The sequence below is a fragment of the Saccopteryx leptura genome, chromosome 2 (assembly GCF_036850995.1).
Source record: "Saccopteryx leptura isolate mSacLep1 chromosome 2, mSacLep1_pri_phased_curated, whole genome shotgun sequence".
Lineage (NCBI taxonomy): Eukaryota > Metazoa > Chordata > Mammalia > Chiroptera > Emballonuridae > Saccopteryx > Saccopteryx leptura.
In genome coordinates this window covers 172,657,445-172,681,702 of record NC_089504.1, presented here as the reverse complement: position 1 = coordinate 172,681,702, position 24,258 = coordinate 172,657,445, and the positions used below count along the sequence as shown (strand labels likewise).

Genomic DNA, 24,258 nt, shown 5'->3' with positions numbered 1-24,258 from the left:
GACAAAAGTTTAAGTACTGGGGAGCTCTCAAGCTCACTGTGGCCAGGTTTTCTGAAGTTCTATTTTTTTGGTTGAACATTTGAATTTTATCATTGGCAACAAATACTTGAAGTTATTTTCCTTGAAGTAACAGGCTCTCTTCTTGTATTTTTGAGAAACTGTCTGCCAAATAGCCTTTTATGTAACAGAGTGAAAAGAGTGGTGTCATGAGAAGAGTGTTCAGGTAATTGACAAGTCTTTCCTCCGGTGACAACCATGTTACTTCAGTATGTAACAGATGTGCTTTATGAAAACTTCCAGATTTATTACAGTGTTAAAAGAAGTTTAAGGGTCATGAATTAACAAAATCAGTAATTTTTCTTTTTCACTGTGGATATTCTAAAGTGCAACTATATTTTCTACTGTGGGGGTGGAGGTGTAGTAAAAAATACAGGAGTATATGATTCCAGTATATACTTTCGTGCTACTGCTTTAATTCTTGCTAATATGTCAGTACTTTTACCGACCATTGTTTTTACACTGTCCGTGCAAATATCCACCCAGTGAAAGAAGTCAAATAACATTTAAAGAATACTTTGGTGTTTATAAAAATAATTTTGACCTCATAGATGGGCACCCTGAAAGGATCTTCAAGTCCCATAACAGTCCCTGGACTGTACTTTGAGAAGTATTTTCTAAACATTCAAGACATCTTGCTCTTGCCAACCCCACTTTCTTTCCCCAGCCTTTATTAATTCTCACCTTTGTTATTTTTATAGTTTCCTAAATGGTCTTCCAGTCTTCAGTCTCTTTCTCTTCCCCAGGAGTTACCTTTCTAGAGTATAAATCCGATTATGTTGATGCCCTATTAAAATCTTTCAACTTGCCCTATCACTACGTACTTCCTGCACTTGCAGCCAAACCAAAGTTATTATTAATTCCCTAAACACCACATAATATCTGTAGTTACATACATTTGCATGTGCTGTTCTTTCTACCTGGAAAATTCTCACTTTCAGTTCCCACCTACTCCACCATCTATGCAAATTATTTTAAAATCACTGCATGTTACTACCCACAAAATTTTATATTTTGTTATAATTTTAAACTTTGTTATAGGATTTACACTGTTTTATAGTTATTTTGCTTATGTATGTTTTTCTTCCAATAATTTCTGAGCTCTTTCAGGTCAGGTGCCGTGTCTGTCTATATATTCCTAGTACTTACCAAGTGTAAGTACTTTAATAATCATTTAATTAATGATATAAATAATGTTTGAATGTTTTAATGAATTCCATGGAAACTTCTCATACTATGCTTAGGTAGAGTTGCTAATGAACAATAAAAAGGCCACAGATGGGCAGAAAAAGAAAAAAAATAATATACAGGATGGGGCAAAAGTAGGTTCATAGTTGAGTACACGAGGAACAGTTTATTCTTGTATTATTCATTCATTACTATATTATTTTTTTTTTTTTTTTTTTCCAAGTGAGAGGAGGAAAGATAGACTATCTAATGCGCTCTGACTGGGATCCACCTGGCAACCCGTGTCTGGGGTTGGTGTTTTTCCCATCTGGGACCATGCTTGCAAGTGAGCTATTTTTATTTTTAGCACCTAAAGCAGAGACTCCACAGAGCCATCCTCAGCACCTGGGCCAGTGCACTCTAATCAGTAGAGTCATGGTTATAGGAGGGGAAGAGAAAGAGAGAGAGAAGGGGGAGAGGGAGAGTTGGAAAAGCAGATGGGCGCTTCTGTTTGCCCTGACTGGGAATCAAACCCGGAACTTCTACTTGCCCAGCAGACGCTCTACTGCTGAGTCATCCACTAGGGCTTATATTATTTTCTATGCAATCAACTGTAAACCTACTTTTGCCCCACCATGTATATCTGTCTCAGCCACTTTATTAAATGAAGTAATTTATTTTTTATTCCTGTAATTTTTGCTATAAGTGAAATTCAGGGCAATATTTTGGTTTATATCTATTCTTGAAAAGTTGTAATGAATTGAATTAAATTATAGTCAAACAAGTCACATTTTGAAAAACTAATTATTTAATTTATTATACCTCAGTGTCTAATAAATTGAGTGTTTTTCTAATATAGCATTCTTAAAAGAAAGAGAAAATGTGAGGATATACCTATATTTTTATTAATATTTTAAAACTAGTATACCATAAATATGAGGATTATAAAATTACCTTATAAATAGTTCTCTACCTAGTTTTATATTAAAATTTGGTTGGTTGTATTTTGTGCTTAATATAGTAAAATAAAATCTTGTAAGGTTCTGTCAGAAAGACACCTAAATAGAAGTTTCACTTAATGTAATCTACCTATATACAGCCTGTACCAACAAAAAGAACCTTTATTTATTCCTGTCTCTAAAATTAATAAATGCTTAAAGAGAACTTTCTTTAAAATGAAGAAAAATTTTACAAAGATTTTGTAATAGATAAATCTTTAAAACTTAAATAAAAGTTTTCATATGTAAAAAATACTCTTACCTACCTTTTATTTTGCATAATGCATTGCAAGTACGAAGATTTAGTTAAATCCATATTACTAAAAGCTGGTTTTATAAATTACACTTTCCTACCCATTGACCATTTTATTGTTCATTAGCACCTAAGTGGAGGAAATAAAATAATTTAAAAACAAATCACTTTTGACCTCACTAATTTAGAATGTATGATGACTGAGATGTCAGACTGAAAGTTATCTTTAAACAGACCATGAGCTAGATGTTGCCTAGTAAATTAAAATTGTTTAAGAAATTAAAGCGGAAATTAAATCTTTTATAGACCTTTAAGTACTTTACAGTGTATTTGTTGATTATAAATCATACCTTTAAATCATATTAGTTGATTAAAAACTAATGCTGTAATTGATTCAAAGTTAATAATTGCCATTTCTCCCAAAGATTCTGAATTAGTGAGGTATATAAAATATAGTCAGATTTTCCCTGACCACCCTCCCACCCCCAAGATAACTTTAGTCAAAAATTACTTTTGGATATTATGTTTGGAATTCTTATGTTATTCTATCCCTATTGCTTTACATTTTAAAAAATTGGTAAATCAGAGAGATCTCTGTGTTGATATTGGATATAATTAGAATGCCACGGTACCTATTAAGACACAAAGTAGATTTTATTTACATGCTTCCTTAAAAATTAGTATTTTAATTCCATTGATTTAAGGGATATTGATTGTAAAATATTCATAATGGTTACCTGAACTTGGAAATTAGTGTTGTTGTGTTAGTAGATCTATAGAAATAATATCAGGTTGTATGTTTAATTTCATAAATTTTTTTGAAAAATAGTTCCGTTTGTACCATTATTTTTTATATAAAAGAATACATTGGTAATTGAAAAACAAAAGATATATATATAGTGATTTTGCTCATAAATCTGCTTTCCAGCATTCATTTACTACATACATTGTCATCTGTTGGTTTTTTCTTTATTTCATAATTTTGAAATTCAGCATTTTTATCTAATTTAACATTTTCATATTTTTAAAGGTCCCCAGGTGCATCCAATTTTTCAACTTTACCAAAGATCTCTCCTTCATCTCTATCAAATAATTATAACAACATCAACAACAGAAAGTAAGCACTGAATCTGAAAAACTCTTTGTTTACTTGATTGCCCTATTGTGGTTGCAAAAAAATCTCTTGTACATAAAATTAGGATTAAAATCTTAATGTATTAAAACTGATTTTTTAAAAATTACTCCTCAGATCTTATAGGAGTAACTTCATAGGAAAGAACAGTTATAAACTTTTCCTTGATTCAATACATATACTATACTAATTTACTAAAAGAAATAAAGCACTTTTAGAATTTTACATTCTAAATACTATTTATAAATATAGATAGCTGTTAGAATTCAGTTTTTTAGAAAGAGTATAAATTTCAGATATTTTAGAACTGGATATGTAATCACCTACAATATGAAGTATTTTTAAAATTGTGTATAGTGATTCTCAGCTCCAAAGCATACACAAGTTTTTACATTTACTAAAAAGGCAATCACTTTTTCTTTAAAAAGTTCAGTGAAACAATTTCCTTCCCCCATCTTGAATAATGTTTTAGAATCTTGAAATTTATAATAGTTAATGAAAGTGTGTGCTTTATTGCTGAAAGAATAAAAAGTTGAAAATCACTTGGACTTCACCAGATCATCTGACATGCTTGGTTTTAATTTTATAGAAAAGTATAAAAGGAGAGCTTTTATTTTAATTAGTACAGTTAAATTATGGAAAAAACCTTTAAGCCAGACAAGACTATCCCTTTGGTTATGTACTTCGTGGTTAAGTTAACCATTTATGTAGTTAAATATTATATTTGTACTACTCTTCCAGTTTGTAAATGACATCTGGTTATCCTAAAGAATAAATTTAAAAAGACTGAAGCTATTTGTAAAATAATCTTTAAAATAACACCATTAATTAAATATATAGATTTAATTAGTTTTTTGTTAGAACTCATATTTGGAGGTGCAGGGATAATTGACAGAATTATCTTAATATGCAACTGGATTATAAATATGTAAGAATAGACAAAATAATTTGGAAAGGAAAAATAATGAGAAAGGATTAATTTTTTAAAATATCATGATTCTAAAGATACTAGAATTCTGTCAGCATGGTGCTGACCCAGGAATCTACCTACAGATCAGTGGGCTGGAAAAGACAGCTAAAAACAGACCTTTATATATAAGAGTTCAGTGTAATCAGAAAGTGTTAGACTGATGGAGAATGAAGGAAGTTATCCAGGAAATGTAGAGAAAATTGAATGGCTCTTGAAAATTTTTATTTAAAATTTTAAATTACTTCTTTTCAGGTACATAAAAATTAAAAGGCAAATAAATGGAAAAAAATACTTGTTACAAATAGCAAATTAAGAGTTAATATTCTTAATATACCAAGCACATAAAAATCAGTGAAAAATTTTCTCAGAGAAATGGGCAAATGCTCTGACAATAAAAATGATTGAAATGCATAAACACATTAAATGTTCAAATTCACAACTAACTAGAGGTATGTAAATTAAAACCATAAAAATTTCTATTCACTTTCTTTCATCTTCATCTCAGGTTAAATTAAGTGAGAATATTTATTCTCACAAGGATTCTGTTTGAGTAGTTGAAGTATTAGTTCAACTTTTCTAGAGAAAAGTTTGCCATATGTATTAAGAAGACTTAAAACATTCATTTCCTTTCTGACTTGTGGAGGCGCAGTGGATGAAGCATCAACTGGAATGCCGAGGTCGCTGGTTTGAATCCCTGAGCTTGCCTGGTCAAGGCACATACAGGAAGCAGCTACTACGAGTTGATGCTTCCCTCTTCTCACCCCCTTTCTCTTCTCCTCTCAAAATCAATAAATCTAAAAAAAATAAAAATAAAACATTCATTTCCTTATTTTAGTAATTCATTAAAGGATATGTGCACCAACAGTGTAAATAACATTACATTGTAGTATAATAGTGAAATATTGAAGACACTGAATATCCAAAATTGCAATGTTCTTTTCTACTTAAAAATATTTATCCTCAGGTAAGAGAGTAAAAGGAAATATTTCCCTTTAATCTGGTTTATGTTTTATATGATTAGATTCATCAAAAGTAATTTTTTCATAGGAGATAGAAGATTACTTATGTTTCTACAATTGCAGGTGGCTCCCATACTTACTATAAAAGAATTTAGTTCCAGGTATAACATTTATACCAGGTATTTATAGTCATTCTTTGAAATGATTTTTAACTGTATATAGACTGTATTGAACATGGACTATATTTTAACTGGAATTGCTATGTTAGTATTATGTGGTCTGCTGTGTTTGTTTTTGTCTATTTCCCTCTCATAGTGAAAATATGACAGTAAAATCTGATCTCAAAACCTCTAACTGCAGAAAATATTAAAAGAGGAATTGGAGTGTTTTCTTATTTTTAAAACATGATAAACTAATGACTTTACTTCTATGCCTAGATTATATTTTTAACTATATTTGTCTATTTTAGGAACTAAAATAGTCCTTTCATATTAGGAAACTAAGCAACATAACTACTGAGGTATCATCATGCTTATTAAAAGTAAAGCTCTCCACCTGACCTGTGGTGGCACAGTGGATAAAGCGTCGACCCGGAAATGCTGAGGTCGCCGGTTCAAAACCCTGGGCTTGCCTGGTCAAGGCACATATGGGAGTTGATGCTTCCAGCTCCTCCCCTCTGTCTCTCTCTCTCACTCTCTCCTCTCTAAAATGAATAAATAAAAAAATTTAGCCCTGGCCGGTTGGCTCAGCGGTAGAGCGTCGGCCTAGCGTGCGGAGGACCCGGGTTCAATTCCCGGCCAGGGCACACAGGAGAAGCGCCCATTTGCTTCTCCACCCCTCCGCAGCGCTTTCCTCTCTGTCTCTCTCTTCCCCTCCTGCAGCCAAGGCTCCATTGGAGCAAAGATGGCCCGGGCGCTGGGGATGGCTCTGTGGCCTCTGCCTCAGGCGCTAGAGTGGCTCTGGTCGCAACATGGCGACCCCCAGGATGGGCAGAGCATCACCCCCTGGTGGGCAGAGCATCGCCCCTGGTGGGCGTGCCAGGTGGATCCCGGTCGGGCGCATGCGGGAGTCTGTCTGACTGTCTCTCCCTGTTTCCAGCTTCAGAAAAATGAAAAGAAAAAGAAAAAAATTTAAAAAAATTTAAAAATTTTAAAAATAAAGCTCTCCTTTCTTAGTAAGAAACAAAATTTAAACATTTATAATATGGAAAATTCTTTTTCATTTTCAAAAAACGTTAATTAATGTATTATCTGAACAATTATTTCACATAAAATTTATTTCTTAATTTTCCATTCAACTTGTGGAAGTAAGTAGCAACTTAAGGCATCAGATAGAAATAGCATAGCTTCTTTAATTAAAAATATGTAAAATGGGCCTGACCTGTGGTGGTGCGGTGGTATAAAGCATCAACTTGGAATGCTGAGGTCACTGGTTTGAAACCCTGGGCTTACCCAGTCAAGGCACATAGGAGAAGCTACTACTACGAGTTGATGCTTCCTGCTCCTCCCGTGCCTTGTTCTCTCTCCCTCTCTCTCTTTCTTTCTTTCTTTCTCTCTCTCCTCTCTCTAAAATCAGGAAATAAAATCTTTAGAAAATATAAGTAAAATGGGTAGTGACCTTTTTAGATTATGGGCAGTTTTGAAACTTCATATATGAGATATTCTACAAGTAGAAAGTATATATTAAAATCAGTAGTTATAACACAATGTTATATGAAATTTATTGACAAATTCAAGACTTGAATTTAGCTGATACATTACCAAGATAGACCATTTCATTTCCAGAAATAAGAATATTAGTTATAAAGGTAATAACAAAGTATACTTTGAATCATTTAAGTTTAATAAAGTTTTTATTGAAGACTAATTATTATAAAAAAACAGTTGCTGTAATATTATTTATTTACCCTATGTAGTTATTTTACCTGTAAGTCCAAACAGCCTTTGTTCTTGCACTTGTACTTAATTATACTATAAGTACATTTTAATATGTGCCAAATTTATTCTGTTTCCTGCATTTTTCTCAGTAGCTATATTTGCCTTGATATAATGCTGCCTTTAAAGACTTTTTAATTTGTTTATTGTCTCAACTCTTGGCATTTCACATCAGAACACAATTCTATTTTACTGTTAATTCATTTAAAGCTCTTTTTGAAATGGAAATGACTCCCTGTAAGATTAATCCGGGACCTGGATTTAGGAGGCTACCAGAACATGCTATCATCTGGTCCTTAACAAGTTACTTACTAAAAATATCATTTCATTAACTGCAAATTGAGCATGACTATAGTTATGAGGATTAAATTATAGATGTGAATGTTTATAATGTCCAGTGTAAGTGCTAATTCAAAAGTCAGTCTGAAATTTTTATAGAAAGATAAGGGCTTAATTTTACTCCTCCAAAAATGTTACATTTTTAATGTATGTTTGCGATAGAATTATAATACAGAATTAAACTAGTATAGTATTTAAATTCCCGTGAAGATTACTGGCAAATGTATTTATTTTTGTGAAATCATATAGCTTTATAGGATGGAGGACTAGCTTACTCTCTTTAGAACATTAAAAGCAGAAAATAGTCATGAAAAAATAGAAGCCGTTCTTCAGACTTCGGTTTCTATATACTTTGTCAAAGTATTTAAAGAACTGCTGGTATTTCTTATTACAGAGTTTAATACTTGATTTAGAAATCACATAAAATATGAAATAAAAGTGACCAGTAAATATAGTATTAAAATATTTTAACTTCATCAGTTTTCATTATCATTGTACATCTAGATTTTCTCAATCTTTGGGAAAGGCTTAAACTTACCCTGTTACTTAAACTAAATGTAGAAATTTTTGAAGAATCCAGATTTTAAAAGACAGAATCAAATCAAAAGCTGTATTTGCAAAGATTTTGTTCATTTTTTCAGTAAATAGGTAAAATTCTTCCAGCAAATCTCATCCTGTTACCACAAAGAATAGAGCTTCCAGTATCCATTTGTGTTATGTGTACAAGAAATAGATATTTGAATGTATACTTATGGAATAAGCATGTAAATATGCTTTTAGTCTTTTCACTTGTGTATGTTTGTAGGTGTATACATTAGTATGCATTTGGGCATTGTCTTACCTATATACTTGTAGACTACTTAAATTTTATATTTTTATATCCAGAACATGTGTTTTTTTGTGGGGGTTTTTTTCAGAATGTGTGTTTTTAAAACGTACAAAAATATAGGCCTTGCCTTTTTTTTTTTTTTTTTTACTATGTAGCAGACCTTGATTTTTTAGCACTTGTTAGAGAAATTAAAAGAATAAAAAACAGGATTCAGTTTTTTGTTGAATATCTTTGATGTTAGTTAGATTCAAGAATCCAATCGTTAGTCATTGAGTGAATATATATTAAATTGCTAATAGATGTACTATGACAGTGATGTCACAGATGTACTTTATTAATTACTGGGAATATAAAATAAAACATGAATTATAAGGCTAGTGATCTGCAAAAACCAAGATACTTGAGTTCTATTTATTTTATACCCTTTTTTTTTTAGTTTAAAACAAGCATATAGCTACAAGATTAACCATTCTGAATTTGAATTGATCACTGTTATATTGTTTTGGGTCCTGCTAATTTTGTTCAATCTCAGAGGAATTGTTGTTTTTTTTAGTTTGGGATTTAATCTTTTTGTTTGTGATGAGGAGATATTTTCTTTAAAATAAAATATTAGGGAACTCCCAGGCCGATTGGCTCAGTGGTAGAGCGTCGGCCTGGCATGCAGAAGTCCCGGGTTCGATTCCCGGCCAGGGCACACAGGAGAGGCGCCCATCTGCTTCTCCACCCTCCCCCCTCCTTCCTCTCTGTCTCTCTCTTCCCCTCCCGCAGCCGAGGCTCCATTGGAGCAAAGATGGCCCGGGCACTGAGGATGGCTCCTTGGCCTCTGCCCCAGGCGCTAGAGTGGCTCTGGTCGCAGCAGAGCGACGCCCCGAATGGGCAGAGCATCGCCCCCTGGTGGGCGTGCCGGGTGGATCCCGGTCGGGCGCATGCAGGAGTGTGTCTGACTGTCTCTCCCCGTTTCTAGCTTCAGAAAAATACAAAAATAAAAATAAAAAATAAAAAATAAAAAAATATTAGGGAACTAGCATTGTGTATGTAATTTTGGTTGATGTGGTTTTGTGTTTTACCTGTTTAGCTTGTTGGCGTGTGTTTGTGCATGTGTTTACTAAAGGCTTTGATAGGACAGGCTGTTGCACAGTCCAATTAAACTTAAAATAATTGACTAGGAGTATAGAATCTATAGTACAATGTATTTGAAATTATAAGTAAAAACTACTTTTAAAATATATCAAGAACAAATTATAGCCAATTAAGATTGTCATGTTTATTTATAACAGTTATTGCTTTTAGCAAATGACCTTGATTCTTGTTCAGATTTGTACTAATGAATAAAAAGAAAGTGATTGAAAATATTTTTTTGAATTATATTAAAGTATCCATTATAAATATTTTGTAACATAACCTTTTAAAAGTTAAAGTAAAATCTATACTTTTCTGCAGTTTATTTTTATTACATATAAAAAGATTAAATTTTTTACTTTTCTTAGTTCTTTCTAAAACTACCTTGATTCTCTAAGATTGAATATTATATATTTTTTAAGATTTATATTTATTATACTTATAGTACAAATTATCCTAAAGTTATTATTTATGTAGTTAAATAAACTGCATTATTCTAACAAGCTAGAAAAAAGAAAAGCCAAATAATACTGTAATTTATTTGCTTAGAATCATTTCATTTTTGCATTCCTGATCATCCCCGGCTCTTTTCAACATTTGAAGACTAAATTTTGCTGGACTAGCATAGAAACTATAAATTGAATTTTCAGTGCATCAAAACGGTGATGTCACAGAGGCCTTGTAAATTCTACTCTCACCTGTTACTAAAGTAACATGTTTCTGCTACTCTCTTACAGTAGCAGGATGTGAAGGGGACATAAAATTAGATGATTTATTGCCATGAGTGGTGTTTAAAATCTGAATGTTTTAAATTTGATGGAGCAATGAAGAATGGCGCAAGCTATTAAGCTGCTCCAGTTAATCAAGGGTAGAAAGAGGTAATAGTGATTGGTTTGGTTTGGAATATGATGCAATAATTTTGTTGATTTGATGAAGAGTATCTTAATTAAGGGAGTATTTTGATTTAAGTTCACGTCTTAAAAAGAACGAGTTAAATGATTTATAAAAATGTTTAACAGCTAACCACCTACCTCAAATAGATTTTAAAGTACTCTATTATAACTATATTGTAATAATTGGCTGCATTGTAAAAAATATTTTTTGTTTTCTTCCAGTGTGAAAAACTCAAATTATTGTCTCCCATCATATGCTGCTTATAAGAGCTATGATTATTCAGAACCTGGAAGAAACAATGAACAGCCAGGCCTCTGTGGCCTAAGTAACTTGGGAAATACATGTTTCATGAATTCAGCTATTCAGGTAGGTTTTTCCAAACAATATAAAACTCATGTGTTTCATGGAAGTCCATAATACAAGAAGAGTAGAGTTTGGTTTTATGTCAGCACATGAGTATTATATATGCTTTGAGAGTTTCTATTTTCACGGTATATTTAAGTATACACATTTGACTCATTTATTCTGGTGCTGATAGTAGAATATCATTATCATGTTTCTCTATTTGTCGGCATGAGATTGATTACCACATAGAAGATTAAATATCACTTCATGCAAAAATGTAATTCCAAATCGAAAACCTAGGCTCTCCGAGCTTTAAAAAAAATTTGATAATAAGCTTTTGAATTATGTATATAATATTTATCATAAATATTTATAAGATAACCTATTAAAATTAAGGGAGAACATACTTTTCCAGAAGATTATTTTTATTAAATGTAAGAAGGAGGGATTATTTAATTTACTGATTGACTTTTCTTAGTTCTTAAATTATCTTGATTCTCTAAAATTGAAGATTAAATTATTTTTCCCCTAAGATTAGCATTTATTATACTGATACTACAAATTATCCTGAGGTTATCTTCCAAACAGGCTCTCTGAGAAGAAAAGGAGGTTAGTGAGATCTCTACATAGTCAGTAGAAGTCTCTTGGTTTTTGTTTTTTGTGGGGGGTTTATTTTGGACATTGGTGGGAGTGTTAGAGAAAAATATTTTATGGTCACCAAACCACTAACTCTAAATAAAATTCTTTTTAAATCTTTTTTTTGCATTAATGTGAAATTAAGATTTTAAAAAGCTAGAAAACTATGAAACTTTTTATATACATACTTTAACACATCACTTTTCCTTATAGATTTTTAATTTGGGGATATAAGAGATCACTGCCCTTTTTTCCCGTTGCCTCTCCCTGGAGCATCTCTTTTCTTCCTGCTCTGTCTATACCCCCTTCCAACTTGTTAACTATTTATGTCTTTGATTGATTTTGAAGTAACAAGATCTATATGTATTTTAATATCACTGTCACTACGTATAAAATTAGAAGTGGTTATTTACTACCCTTTTCACAAATGTAATTCTTTTTCAAAAGCCCAAGATAATGGCATATTGCTTTTGATATTTGAATTTTAACTTTTTTGGTAAGTCCTTTTATTTATTTTTTGCATACACAGAATTTTTATTTTTAAATCAGCAGTTTTCTGGTGTCTATTTATATTTACTACTGAATCTCCTGTGCCTAAGAGGCAACCTCCAAAGAGAAAGATTAAATGCAGAATATGGATTGATGAGGACATTATTGCGTATCTTTTTGTTTAACTGAGAAAAGTACAGGACTGTACACCATCCGAAATTCTAAATAAACCCTTTTGTATGTTGTCATTAATCTAGTTCTACCCCTAAATTAACCATTGTCTTTATTGCATTCTTGGGAAATTAGAATTAAACTGTCATAACTCTGTAGACCAAGAATACGCAATCTTTTAGAAATACACAAGGGGTCATAATTGGTTCATTTCTGATTTCTTTGTTTAGAATTGAGCCACTCAGGAAATAGCCTTACCCAAGCAGATACTATGTAGATTAATAAACTCTTCCTTTAAACCTTTGATGAGTAGTATTGTTTATACTCTAATGTGAAGTAAATTTTTATCTTTATTTTTCTGGAAGAGGAGAAAGGGCAAAAAGTCTTTATTCATCTGAGAAGAGCAAGCCAAAGCATACCATTCTTAAAGTAGAATCTATATAACAAAGTAAAGTGCATTGCTGTCGAATCCTCAGAGATAGAAATGGCGCAGGCAGGTTGTAATTTTGTTTGGTTATCTGTTCGACTTCCCAACCTGCTCACTGAAAATCATCTTTAGTACCATCTGTGGAAAATGTTTTATAAAAACAAAGTTACTTTGGTTCCAGAGACTTGATATAGCTTCAGTTTTGGGGTGTTTTTTTTTTTCTAGTATAAAAAAACCGGTGTTGGTGCTTTTTCATAAGGATTAAGAAAATATTTTAACAATGCAGGCAGTAAATATAGTCTCTTCTGTGTTTGTCTCCAGTTAAGTGCAATTTCTCAAAAATAAGTATTAAAATTAAATCTTCAAATTAGCTATAGTAAGCTAGGTTTGGCATTTGATTAACTTTCTTGTATACATTTTTAAGGTATCAGAAACTTCATATTAGTTTTTGGTACTGTTCAAAGCAATTTTATTACAATAAATTGGTAGATGTAGTGCTGACCCTCTCTCTGAATATACTTCATCTTCACATGTTGTATTTCAACTGAAGTACAACCATGAGGATGAGATTTGTTAGGATGATAGTTTGTTATTTTCTGGCAATAATTATAAAGTAAGAAACAGTTCTATGAAAATTTTAATGAAGTGTTTTAAGCAGTAAATATATTTTATGTCTTCTTGGTTAGAAACTGTATTTTCTCCAAAATAAAACTCTCCAAGTAAATTAGAGGAAAAAAAATAAGAGTTTTTATTTTTACTACCTTGTCTTTTCATCCAAATCCAGAATTAGGAAGACTAGTACTTTAGTTTTATTTTCTTAAATCTTATGATTTTTAATCAACTTAAATGTAAGATTTCAACACGAAATGGTGGCAGTAGCCTTTTTCCTAAGTTATTAGGCCCATAGATGAAAATGATTAAAGATAATAGTTTTTTTTTCAAGTTTCCTTATAACTTCGGTGAAATAGAAGACAAATCAAGAACTTCAGAAAATATTATAAAATAAGTTATACTGATAATTTAAATTTTAATGTAATTTCTTGTATTAGTTTAGTAATCCTAAATATATGAATGGGTATTTTAGTACATCGGACAGTATTGGTTTATCTAAAAATAAAAGAGTATGAAAAGCAAACCTGTTCCATCAGTAGCTTTGAAGTAATGAAATCTTTTGCTCACTCCTAATTAAAAAGTAAACAACCCCAATCTAAATGTGATTTTATGTTTTTATTCATTTTTATTATATTGGAGTTTGAGGTTTTCTCTGATATAATGGTATTTGTATTAAATTTATCAGATGAGTTATAGTACTGTCAAGTGGTTTGAATGTATTAATATTTATTTAATGTCAAAAATGTGAGATAATTTTGGACATAGATCCTCACCTTATGAAGATTATAGTCTAGATACTGTGATTTTCAAACTTTTTGCTTTTTGGCATGAAAAAATCAAAGAATTACTGTGAAAATTTAATTATATCATCAATGTTTAAACAGATGTAGTGAAATTGCTTTGTTTGGGTGAAGTGCCCAGAGTCCCATCTGCTTTCTTTTACTTTACTTAATGGCCCCAGAAGAATTCTAATGGGGTCACAAGACTCTGAAGAATAGCTTACAAACCATTTTCTGGCTAGAAAAAAAAGAAAAAAACACATCAAAACTTAGTACTATAGGTTAGCACAGACTGTGCAGTTAGCACTGCCTGGATTAACACATGCCTTTCCTATTTAGGAGCTGTGTTGTCCTATACAAGTTATTTCCATAGCTCATTTTTCTTATCAGATGAGGAAAATAAGTACCTTATACTTTAGGAGTTTGCAGGGATTAAGTGAAGTGATGAAGAAAAAGGTCTTAGGATAGTGACTGGCATGTTATAAGAATTGGGTATGTATTAGGTTAATAGTATTTTGACTTTTTAAATTCACTAAGTTAAGCATAGTGACTCTAGAAAAATTCTAAAAATCATAGCCATATATTTGTTTTTTCCTACAAGTCTTATTCCACTTTAGCTAGGTGAAGACAGAATTGTGAAAAAAGAAAGAATTGAATGTAGTTTTAATTCTTTTTCATTTAGTAGTACTCAACAGTGATATTTATCTTTTGTTCCATTTTCTGAACTGTGTTAGTTTAGTTCTCCCTAGGCAAACTGATAGACAAGGGATATAGTAACATGGAACTGAGTGTGCATATTCAGTCTACAGGGAACTCAAAAATTTTAAGTTCAGGTTATCTCTGAACTCAGCTTCCTGAGTATTTATGATTAAAGGCATATACCACCATGTTCTGGTGGTACAAATAAGTTAAAATAATTTTCTAGTGTGCTAAATGTATTACTCGACTGAGAGAATGTCTAGTGTTTTTAATTGGAGATAATTTTAATTAGCGTTAGCTGAGTAGATTCAGGAGCACTCCAACCTTGTCTTTTTCATTGTCAAGGCCTAGGAGGCTCATGATTGGCTTCCTGGAAGAAGCAGCTCTTCAGATGGATTTGAAGCAGGGGAGTGATATGGTCTTTTCCACTGGAAAGCAGCATGGCGTAAGATGGTTGTTTTCAAACTTTTTACTTGCAAGTAATAGGGCTCCTGAATAGACTGTAGGACGTCATTGAAAAAAAATGATAGTAACAAGGACCTGTCCATTTTTCCTGGTATTCAATGTAAAATCAGTTGTGATTCCAAGCATTTTTAAAGTCACTTTTTTTCTGTGATTTCTTGGGTTAGGAAAAAGTTTATGCAGTAAAGAATGTTAAATAGAAAGTTTAAAGGTTTTTTTTTAAAAAGACTTAAAGAGAATGAACAATACTACACAGAAATAACATTCTTTTTAGATTCTCATTATGTTATAAAAACAGTGAGAAAATCACTACTGAAGCTATTATTTCTATATTTCTGTACTTCATAGCTTTGAATATGATTAAATATAATGCTTACCTGCTCTCCCCTTGTGACATTCTTTTTGCATTTATTGGAACACAAATTCTTGGAAGCCCATTTTAACATGAAGTTCTTTAATTTTATTCAAATTAGCCAAATTTATAGTTAAATAAATGAGTATAGTTTCATCAAAAAAGACACCTTAAATCCTCAAAAAGTTTTAAAAATACTTTAGATCTTGAAGAAAATTATTTCCTCTGTTATATTGAGAATGTAGCTGACTAAAAATTCAGATATTTCCTAGGGCAAATTTTTATCTAATCCAGGTAATTAACTCAATTATTTGAGTTCCTTTCATATTATGTACCCAATATTACATGGCATACTATCATCAAAACTATGTTATCATCTATCAAATGACAACTCAATCAGGTCTTCTTTCCATTTTGATAAAAGTAAAGAAATGGAAACTACCTTACTTGTATTAGAACCATTCACTTTCTCAACACAAATACCAATATTTTTACTTTTCTCATTGCTTAAACTAGGGTAAGGGAGAAATACCCCTTTTAAAAGAGCAAGAGGAAAGCCCTGGCTGGTTTGCTCAGTGGTAGAGTATCAGCCCAGCATGTGGATGGCCTGGGTTCAATTCCTAGTCAGTACACACAGGAGAAGTGCCCATCTAATTCTCCACCCCTCCCTCTCTCACTTCTCTCTCTCTCCCTCTCTCCCTCTCTCACCCCCCCTTTCTGCCACCATGGCTCAATTGGAGGGAGTTGGGCCCGGGCACTAAGGATAGCCCCATGGCCTCCCCTTCCGGTGCTAAGAAGAGCTCAGTTGCCGAGCAATGGAGCAACACCCCAAATGGGCAGAGCATCATCCCCTAGTGGGCTTGGTGGGTGGATCCCGGTCGGATGGCATATGGGAGTCTGTCTCTCTGCTTCCCCTCCTGTCACTAAATAAATAAATAAATAGCAAGAGGAGTAGAAAAAGAATCTGAATTCTCAGGCATACTTTTTAGAGGGAGAGTGTATATAGCATAGTTCTGTAAGAATTTAGTTTTTGTATCTGGTGGAGAAATGGTGGCCCAGGCCCATTGACACAGCAGTAGAGCATCGGCCCAGTGTGGAAGTCCCAGGTTCAATTCCTGGTCAGAGCACACAGGAAAAGCGACCATCTGCTTCTCCACTCCTTTCTCTTCCCTCTCTCTTTTCCTCTTCTTCAGCCATGGCTTGAATGGTTTGAGCACATCAGCTCCAAGCACTGAGGATGGCTCCATGGAACCTCCACCTTAGGAGCTAAAAGTAGCTCAGTTGTGAGCATGGCTCCAGATGGGCAGTGTCAGCCCCAGATGGGGGCTGCCAAGTGAATCACCGTTGGGGCACATGCAGGAGTCTGTCTCTCCATCTCCCCTCCTCTCACTTGGAAAAAAAGGAAAAAAAAAAAAAGAAATTGTATCTCTAAAAGAACACCCTGTACCTGTGTAACTTGGTTAATAATGATTTTTTTGTCCTGAACACATGCCTTTCTGAACCTCAGATACAGAGGGAACAGTCTTATTTATCTGCTCTTCACATTCTTTGAATTAATATACAAATTTCTCTAGGATTAATATTTTTCTTTCTGATAATAATTTTTAAATATTTTGTCTATTTCTCATTCTATAATAGGAAATGATACAAGAAAATGGAGGGGTTATTTCAAGAATTTGTAAATAAGTACCTCTGGTTCTAATACAGAATTGTTTTACATTACTCTAGCTATGAAAGATCAATACCAATTTAATATAAATTGACTCATTCATTATGATTGCTTACAGTGATCAAGTCTTATAACAGTAGATATTAATATATCAGACTGAAGTATCTTGTGTTGATTTTAATAATTGTTCAAAGGATTCTTATTTGTGATTGAATGGAAAACATGAGAGTATCAATCTGTAATTGATAATGGTAACTACAAATATACTTCCCTCCAAAGGCCCAAAGGGAAAGAGAAAGTGGTTCTGGATTTACTTATATTACCTAAAAATCAAATAGTTTGTTTTCTTGATGTCAAGATCTTTTCTCAAATTTATTTTCCAACTTTATTAAAATGTATACTAATATCATTAATACTTTATGCTTTTTAAAGTCTGTCAGGCTTGAGGGGTATACAGCATAATCAAATGTCAAAATAATCTGGAGATGTTTTCTCTCAACATATGTACCCTGATTTATCAATGTCACTGCATTAAATTTAATTTAAAAAAATCTTTTCTTATAAAAAGAAGTCTGTCAGGCTTATATTCTAAATTATAAGCTGGTATTATTGAATAGTGTCATTAGAAAATATAGGATATTGAACTAATAGAGCCTTAAAATGAAAAAAGCCATGCTAAATCCCTATTAAGGAGTTATTTTTATTATCTTTTACCTATTTGTTTTAATGTATACATTTACTTTTTTACTGGGTTGACACTGGTTAACATAATTACACAGGTTTCATTTGCCCAATTCTACAACACATCTCTCTACACCATATTACATGTTCACCCCTATCCCCAAGTCAAGTCTTCAAATTCCAGTCAATTAAAGCTGTGCTGTATTTATTACTAATGTACCCTCATCTGTTGGATTTTTTTTCAGTGTCACTTAAGATCATCTTTCTAATTTAGTTGGTAAGCAGAAATAGTTTGTGGTGATAGTCATTGCCCATGATTAACTTCATTAGTGTTGTCACTTTGCCAATAATCGACGCTTAGTTCAATATTTTTTTAGTACCATGTATACAGAAATCAATTGCTCAGTGTTATCAATCATCTCTTTACAATGATTTGTAGACTATACTTGGCAGAGTGAAGGGTCAGTGAGTTGGTTACTGAAAACCATTGCTTCAATTAATACCATTTAAAATAAATCACTAATTCTCATGAACTTAAAATATTAACTCAATAACAAACACCTTCTGATAAATAACTGTACCCTTCTTCACATAGTACAGGTTGTTTTTTATATCATTATCTCTTAATTTCTCTTCCTCAGAGGTGAGTGAGGGCATAATGTATTCTTATTTCACTGATGATGAAATAGAGGCAAGGGAAGTTTAAATGACTTGTTGCTCACTGAGACAAGTTAATAAATGAGTTTAAACTGGGTTATTACGCAGAACATTTTGAGATAGTCAGTCTTCAAAATTTTAATAATCAACTTATAAGAAATACTTAAAAATGTTTTCTTTTAGTCAAATGTATGTAACAAATTTATTTTAACTATTTTAAGTGTACAGTATGGTGGGATCAAGTTTACATTACTTTGGCTATGAAAGATTAACACCAATTTAATACAAATAGACTCATTAGTTATGATTGCTTATAGTAATCAAGTTTTTTAACAGCAGATATTAATATATCAGGCTGAAGTATCGTGTTGATTTTAATAATTGTTCAAAAGATTTTTATTTGTGATTGAATGGAAAACATGAGAGTTTCAATCTATAATTGATAATGGTAACTACAAATATACCTCCCTCCAAAGATCCAGAGTCTTGCACATTGTTGTGCAAACATTAAAAATGCTAAGTTTATACAAAATACATAGCCCCCATACTTTAAGATGCTTCCATAAAGAAGTATTACTGTTGTATAGTTCAAAACAATTTATTTAGGTAAGATTCAAAACAATTCAAGAACTCCTTTGGAAGGTATTCAGAGCATTATCTTCAGAATATTGTAGGTGGTCAACCTGGGTAATTTCTTTTTTCAGATACTGTATTCTTGTTCTTATAGAAGAATCCATTCACTTACTTAGCAAATACTTATTGAGGGCTTATTAAATGCCTTTCACTCTGATAGGCACTAATTATACTATAACAAACAAAACAGTATCTGCTTCCATGGAGTCTAGTAGGGGAGATAAACATTAAATAAGTCATAAATTATGATAAGTATCATGAAAAGAGAAAATTGATTGCTGTGAGTAAATGACAAGAGTGTGTAGAGTACCTAATTTATTATGCTGGGTGTCATATCCTCCAGAAGTAACATTTAAGTTCTAACCAAATAATAGGTCGAGTTAGGCAGGGGAGAGTTGACATTAGATACAGCAGCAATATGCGCAAAGTCCCTAACATGAGCAAGTTTGAGGAACCAAAGAGTGAGTAACCTATGGAATACTATTTGAAGGGGAGTGGTATAAAATAAGTTAGAATAAGTGGGCAAAAACGAGAATCATGTAGAGGCAATTTGGATTTTAATGTATTACAAAAACATTGATGGTTTCAGGCTATCATCATCTCATCTGGTTGATTGCAGTTATCTCCTAGCTGATTTCTCTGCTTTTAGCCATAATAACCCCATGGTCTATTTTCAAAAATAGTAGCCAGAGCGATTCTTTTCAAAGTAAATGTATTTTCTGTTACTTTTTGTGTATTACACTAAATACCTTTTCATTTCATTCAACAAAAGCTAAACTCCTTAAAAGATAATATGAGGCCCTATATGCTCTGGCTCCCTGCTATTTTATTTCCTACCACTTTTCTCTCTGTTCATTTTCCTCCATTCTTACTAGTTCTTTTGTCAAAAAGGTTCCTGACTCATGGTCTCTCAACTTTAAATTTCCTATACCTGGAATGTGTTTCCTTCAAATATTTATATCCTTTCTCACTTCATCTAGGTCTATGTTATTAGTCAGATCTTTCCCTACTCTATACAATGGTAACTGCCCTCCCTACATTACATACATTAGTCATGATCTTTATAGATTGGGTTTTTTGTCTGTCTGTCTGCCTCTCCCTACTTCCAATTCACGTATGCATCCTCCATAAGTTCAGAGGCTTTGTTTTAGTCATTGCTATAGCTCCATTACCAAAATAGTGTCTTGAATGTAGAAGGCACTCAAATTAATGAAAAGTGAAGGAAATCACAAGTGTGTCTCTAGTTTCTGACTTGTACATCATAATGATAACCATTTAATGAAATCAGAGTGCTAGGAGGAGGGATGCAATTGGAGGAGTCAATTTTGTGGTGGGGAGAACATTATGAGTTAATTTTAGGTCTATACAGTTTGTGATGCCCATGAAACATCCATATGGATATTCATAGGCAGTTGTGTATTCTAATATAATACAGAATAGGGCCTAGGTTAGAAATAGAAATATGGCTGTTGTAGATGGAATTTAAAATAAGGAAAATGATTGCATCTAAATGAAGACATCTATAAAAATGAAGTCCCAGGACTAAGCCTTACAAATACATTTAAATAGAGGAAAGATACTACTGTTGCAACAGGAAAAAAAAAATTACAGATGCACATAGTTTCTAAATTTTGTGATGACTTTCTTTATCCTAAAAATATGAGACCATAGCTAAGAATGAATGAGTAAATTTATTGACAATATAGCAATCTCCTCTTAAGTAGGAGATCAACTTAGAATGGTATAAATTTGTTCACTTGAGATTTTTCAGCTTAGCTATATGGTACATAAAATGGCTGAGTTTGTACAAAAAATAATTGGATTTATCTAAGATTAGAGACAGAAAGGTACAAGGGAATTAATAGAATTAAGAGCAACTAAACTAGTTTTCTTGTTTTCCTTAGGCCAATTTATTTAGCTAATCTTAACAAACGTTGATTGAGTCTCTATGTATCAAGTATTGTTCTAGACCAGGTTCTCAACCTGTGGTCGCGACCCCGGCGGGGTTGGAACGACCAAAACACAGGGGTCGCCTAATTTTGATGGCTTTAGGCAACCCCTGTGTTTTGGTCGTTCAACTCCCACCGGGGTCGCGACCCACAGGTTGAGAACCGCTGTTCTAGACATTGTTGATACAGAGTTGAAAAAGTGCGTATCCTCTAGAAGTTCATGGTGTAGTGAATGAAATAGACATATAAATAAATAAGAGATGATAAAATGCTTGCTTAGCCAAATGTTGTGGAAACAAAGGGAAGAAAGCCATTGGAAATAAGTAAGGTTTCACCAAGGAGGTTACATTTACATTGAGTCTTGATTTCATATAGTAGAGTATGTTATCCATTATGACTTATGTTTTGCTCATGTACTCATAAAAATAGCAATGAGTTACCAGAGATTAACTATAATATAACTTAGGCCTTTTCCACCACTGAAGTCCCGACATCAGAAGTGTTTTACTATATAGCAAAATACACTCAGTGAACACATATTGGCATCTTCTGTATGCTAGTTATTGATGCTTTCTCATATTTATCCCAGCTCTAAAAAGAGAAGTACGTACCTAAATTATTTTAAGCCATGATAATATCAGTGGAACAAACATAGCCTTTTAAAGTAATTGCATCAAAGATTGTATTTATTTTTTTTAAAGAAAGAAAGAAGCCCTGGCTGGTTGGCTCAGTGGTAGAGCGTCGGCCTGGCGTGCAGGGGTCCCGGGTTCGATTTCTGGCCAGGGCACACAGGAGAGGCACCCATCTGCTTCTCCACCCTTCCCCTTCTCCTTCCTCTCTGTCTCTCTCTTCCCCTCCCGCAGCCGAAGCTCCATTGGAGCAAAAGATGGCCCGGGCGCTGGGGATGGCTCCTTGGCCTCTGCCCCAGTCGCTGGGGTGGCTCTGGTCGCGATGGATAGGCAGAGCATCGCCCCCTGGTGGGCATGCTGGGTGGATCCCAGTCTGGCGCATGCGGGAGTCTGTCTGACTGCCTCCCCATTTCCAGCTTCAGAAAAATACAAAAAAAAAAAAAAATCCCCAGGAAGAAAGAAAGAAGGAAGGAAGGAAGTTTTATAATTATGTCTTACATATAATTAAAAATAAGTCTCTGGCCTTCATTTAGAGAGATTTTGCTTTGAATAGAAATTGAATCGTCACACATATATTCATTATGTATATATGAATTTCTGTGTGTGTGTGTGTGTGTATATATATATATAGGTTTTTTAGGTTTACAGATTTGGTATATAATGAGGTATTATAAATAATTGTTTGGTAATTGCCCAGGGCTTTCCTGAACATTATACCTTGCCAGGAGAAGGCTTTCAATAACTGTTTTTAAAATAAAAACAAAATTTTGACAAAAATGTTACTAGTTATCTATAAGGAAGTTCTTTATGGTAAGATAAATAACTTTAAGATTCTTCTTACATTCATTAAATACCATACCAAAAGTGTTGCTGTCGTCTTTTTAGGACCTGTATTATGTTCTCTGAGACTGTTCCATTAAGCGTCTCTCTCTTTGGTCTATACCTTTAACCTCACCTGGTCACTGTCTCTCTCTCTATACATGCTTAAGTCTTTTTAAATTATTTTTATTTTTTTAAGTGAGAATAGGAGAGATACAGAAACAGACTCCTGCATGCGCCCCTGCCGGGATCCACCCAGTAACACTCGTCTGGGCTGATGCTCTGCCCATCTGGGGCCCATGCTCCTAACTGAGCTATTTTTAGCGCCCAAGGTGGAGGCTCCACGGAACCATCCTCAGCACCCAGGGCTGACATGCTCAAATCAATCGAGGCTTGGCTGTGGGAGGGGAAGAGAAAGAAAGAGAAGAGGGGAAGGGATGAGGGTGAGGAGCAGAAGGTTGCCTCTCCTGTGTGTCCTGACCAGGAATCGAACCGGGACTTCCACATGCCAGGTCAGTGCTCTACCTCTAAGCCAACCAGCCAGGGCATAAAGTTTTTTTTTTTAAACTGGAGGCAGGAGGGGGGAGGGGGGCGGAGTGAAGAGAAGCATTGACCTTGAATAGGATGGTCTACTTTCTCCTTACTTTCTCATCCCTTGTTCAGTAGTCCACATTGCTGAAGTTAAAGCATGCATTTGTAGAAACTGACCACTTGGATTCAAATCCTAGTTCTGCAATTTATAAGTTGTATGACCTTGAACAAGAAGCTTCTTAGTTTCTTCATCTGTTAAATGAAGATAATGTTCTTACAATGGGTTTAGCACAGAGTACATATGTATCAACTGCTACTATATTATCACTATGACTGTCATACCACCCCATAAAAATTGTTTTTTATAAGGTTACTCTTGACCTTCTTATTGCTGTGTTCTTTACCTTTGAGAAGTTGACATCTACATATAACTGACAAATCACAGTTCGTCTCAACCATAATTCTCTCTCCTGAGTTTCCCTCCGATATATAACTATTAGGTAGATATCCTGCCTCGCTAATGTCACAGGTAACTCCAACTCAACAAGACAACATATTTCCCCAGAACCTTCTTTTTTTGTTTAATATTCCTTTGTAGGTACAGCCATCTACCTAGTAACTTAAGTAAAAAACCTGAGACTTACTAATTCAAATCCTGTTCATTCTACTGCCTCTTTCTTTTTAATTGATTTTAGAGAGATAGGAAGGAAAAGAGAGTGAGGGAGAGAGAGACATTGATTTGTTGTTCCACTTATTTACACAATCATTGGTTGGTTCTTGTATGTGCCCTGACCAGGGATCAAATCCGCAACTTTGGCATAGTAGGATAGTGCTCTAACCTACTGAGCTACCCAGCCAGGGCTCTACTGCCTTATAAACATCACTTCCATTTATTTTATTTTCTTCTGTCAGTACACAGTTTCAGTACTTGAGCATCTTTTAAGTAAACTATTGAAATACATATATCTAGAATTCACCTCTGTTTATTCCGTCCCAGTCCATTTACTAGACTGCTTTGAGTCATTGTTTTAAAATATAAATATAATTATGTTACTTTCTTGCTTAAA

General features: G+C 33.3%; 1 protein-coding gene across 1 annotated transcript in view; it reads left to right on the top strand.

Moving 5' to 3' along the window:
* The window catches only part of USP15 (ubiquitin specific peptidase 15), a 164,152-nt gene that overhangs the window by 98,390 nt on the left and 41,504 nt on the right, over positions 1–24,258 (top strand). Inside the window, 2 exon segments of the mRNA XM_066369325.1 lie at positions 3,506–3,592; positions 10,873–11,017. Of these exon segments, the coding sequence (XP_066225422.1) occupies positions 3,506–3,592; positions 10,873–11,017 (232 nt within the window).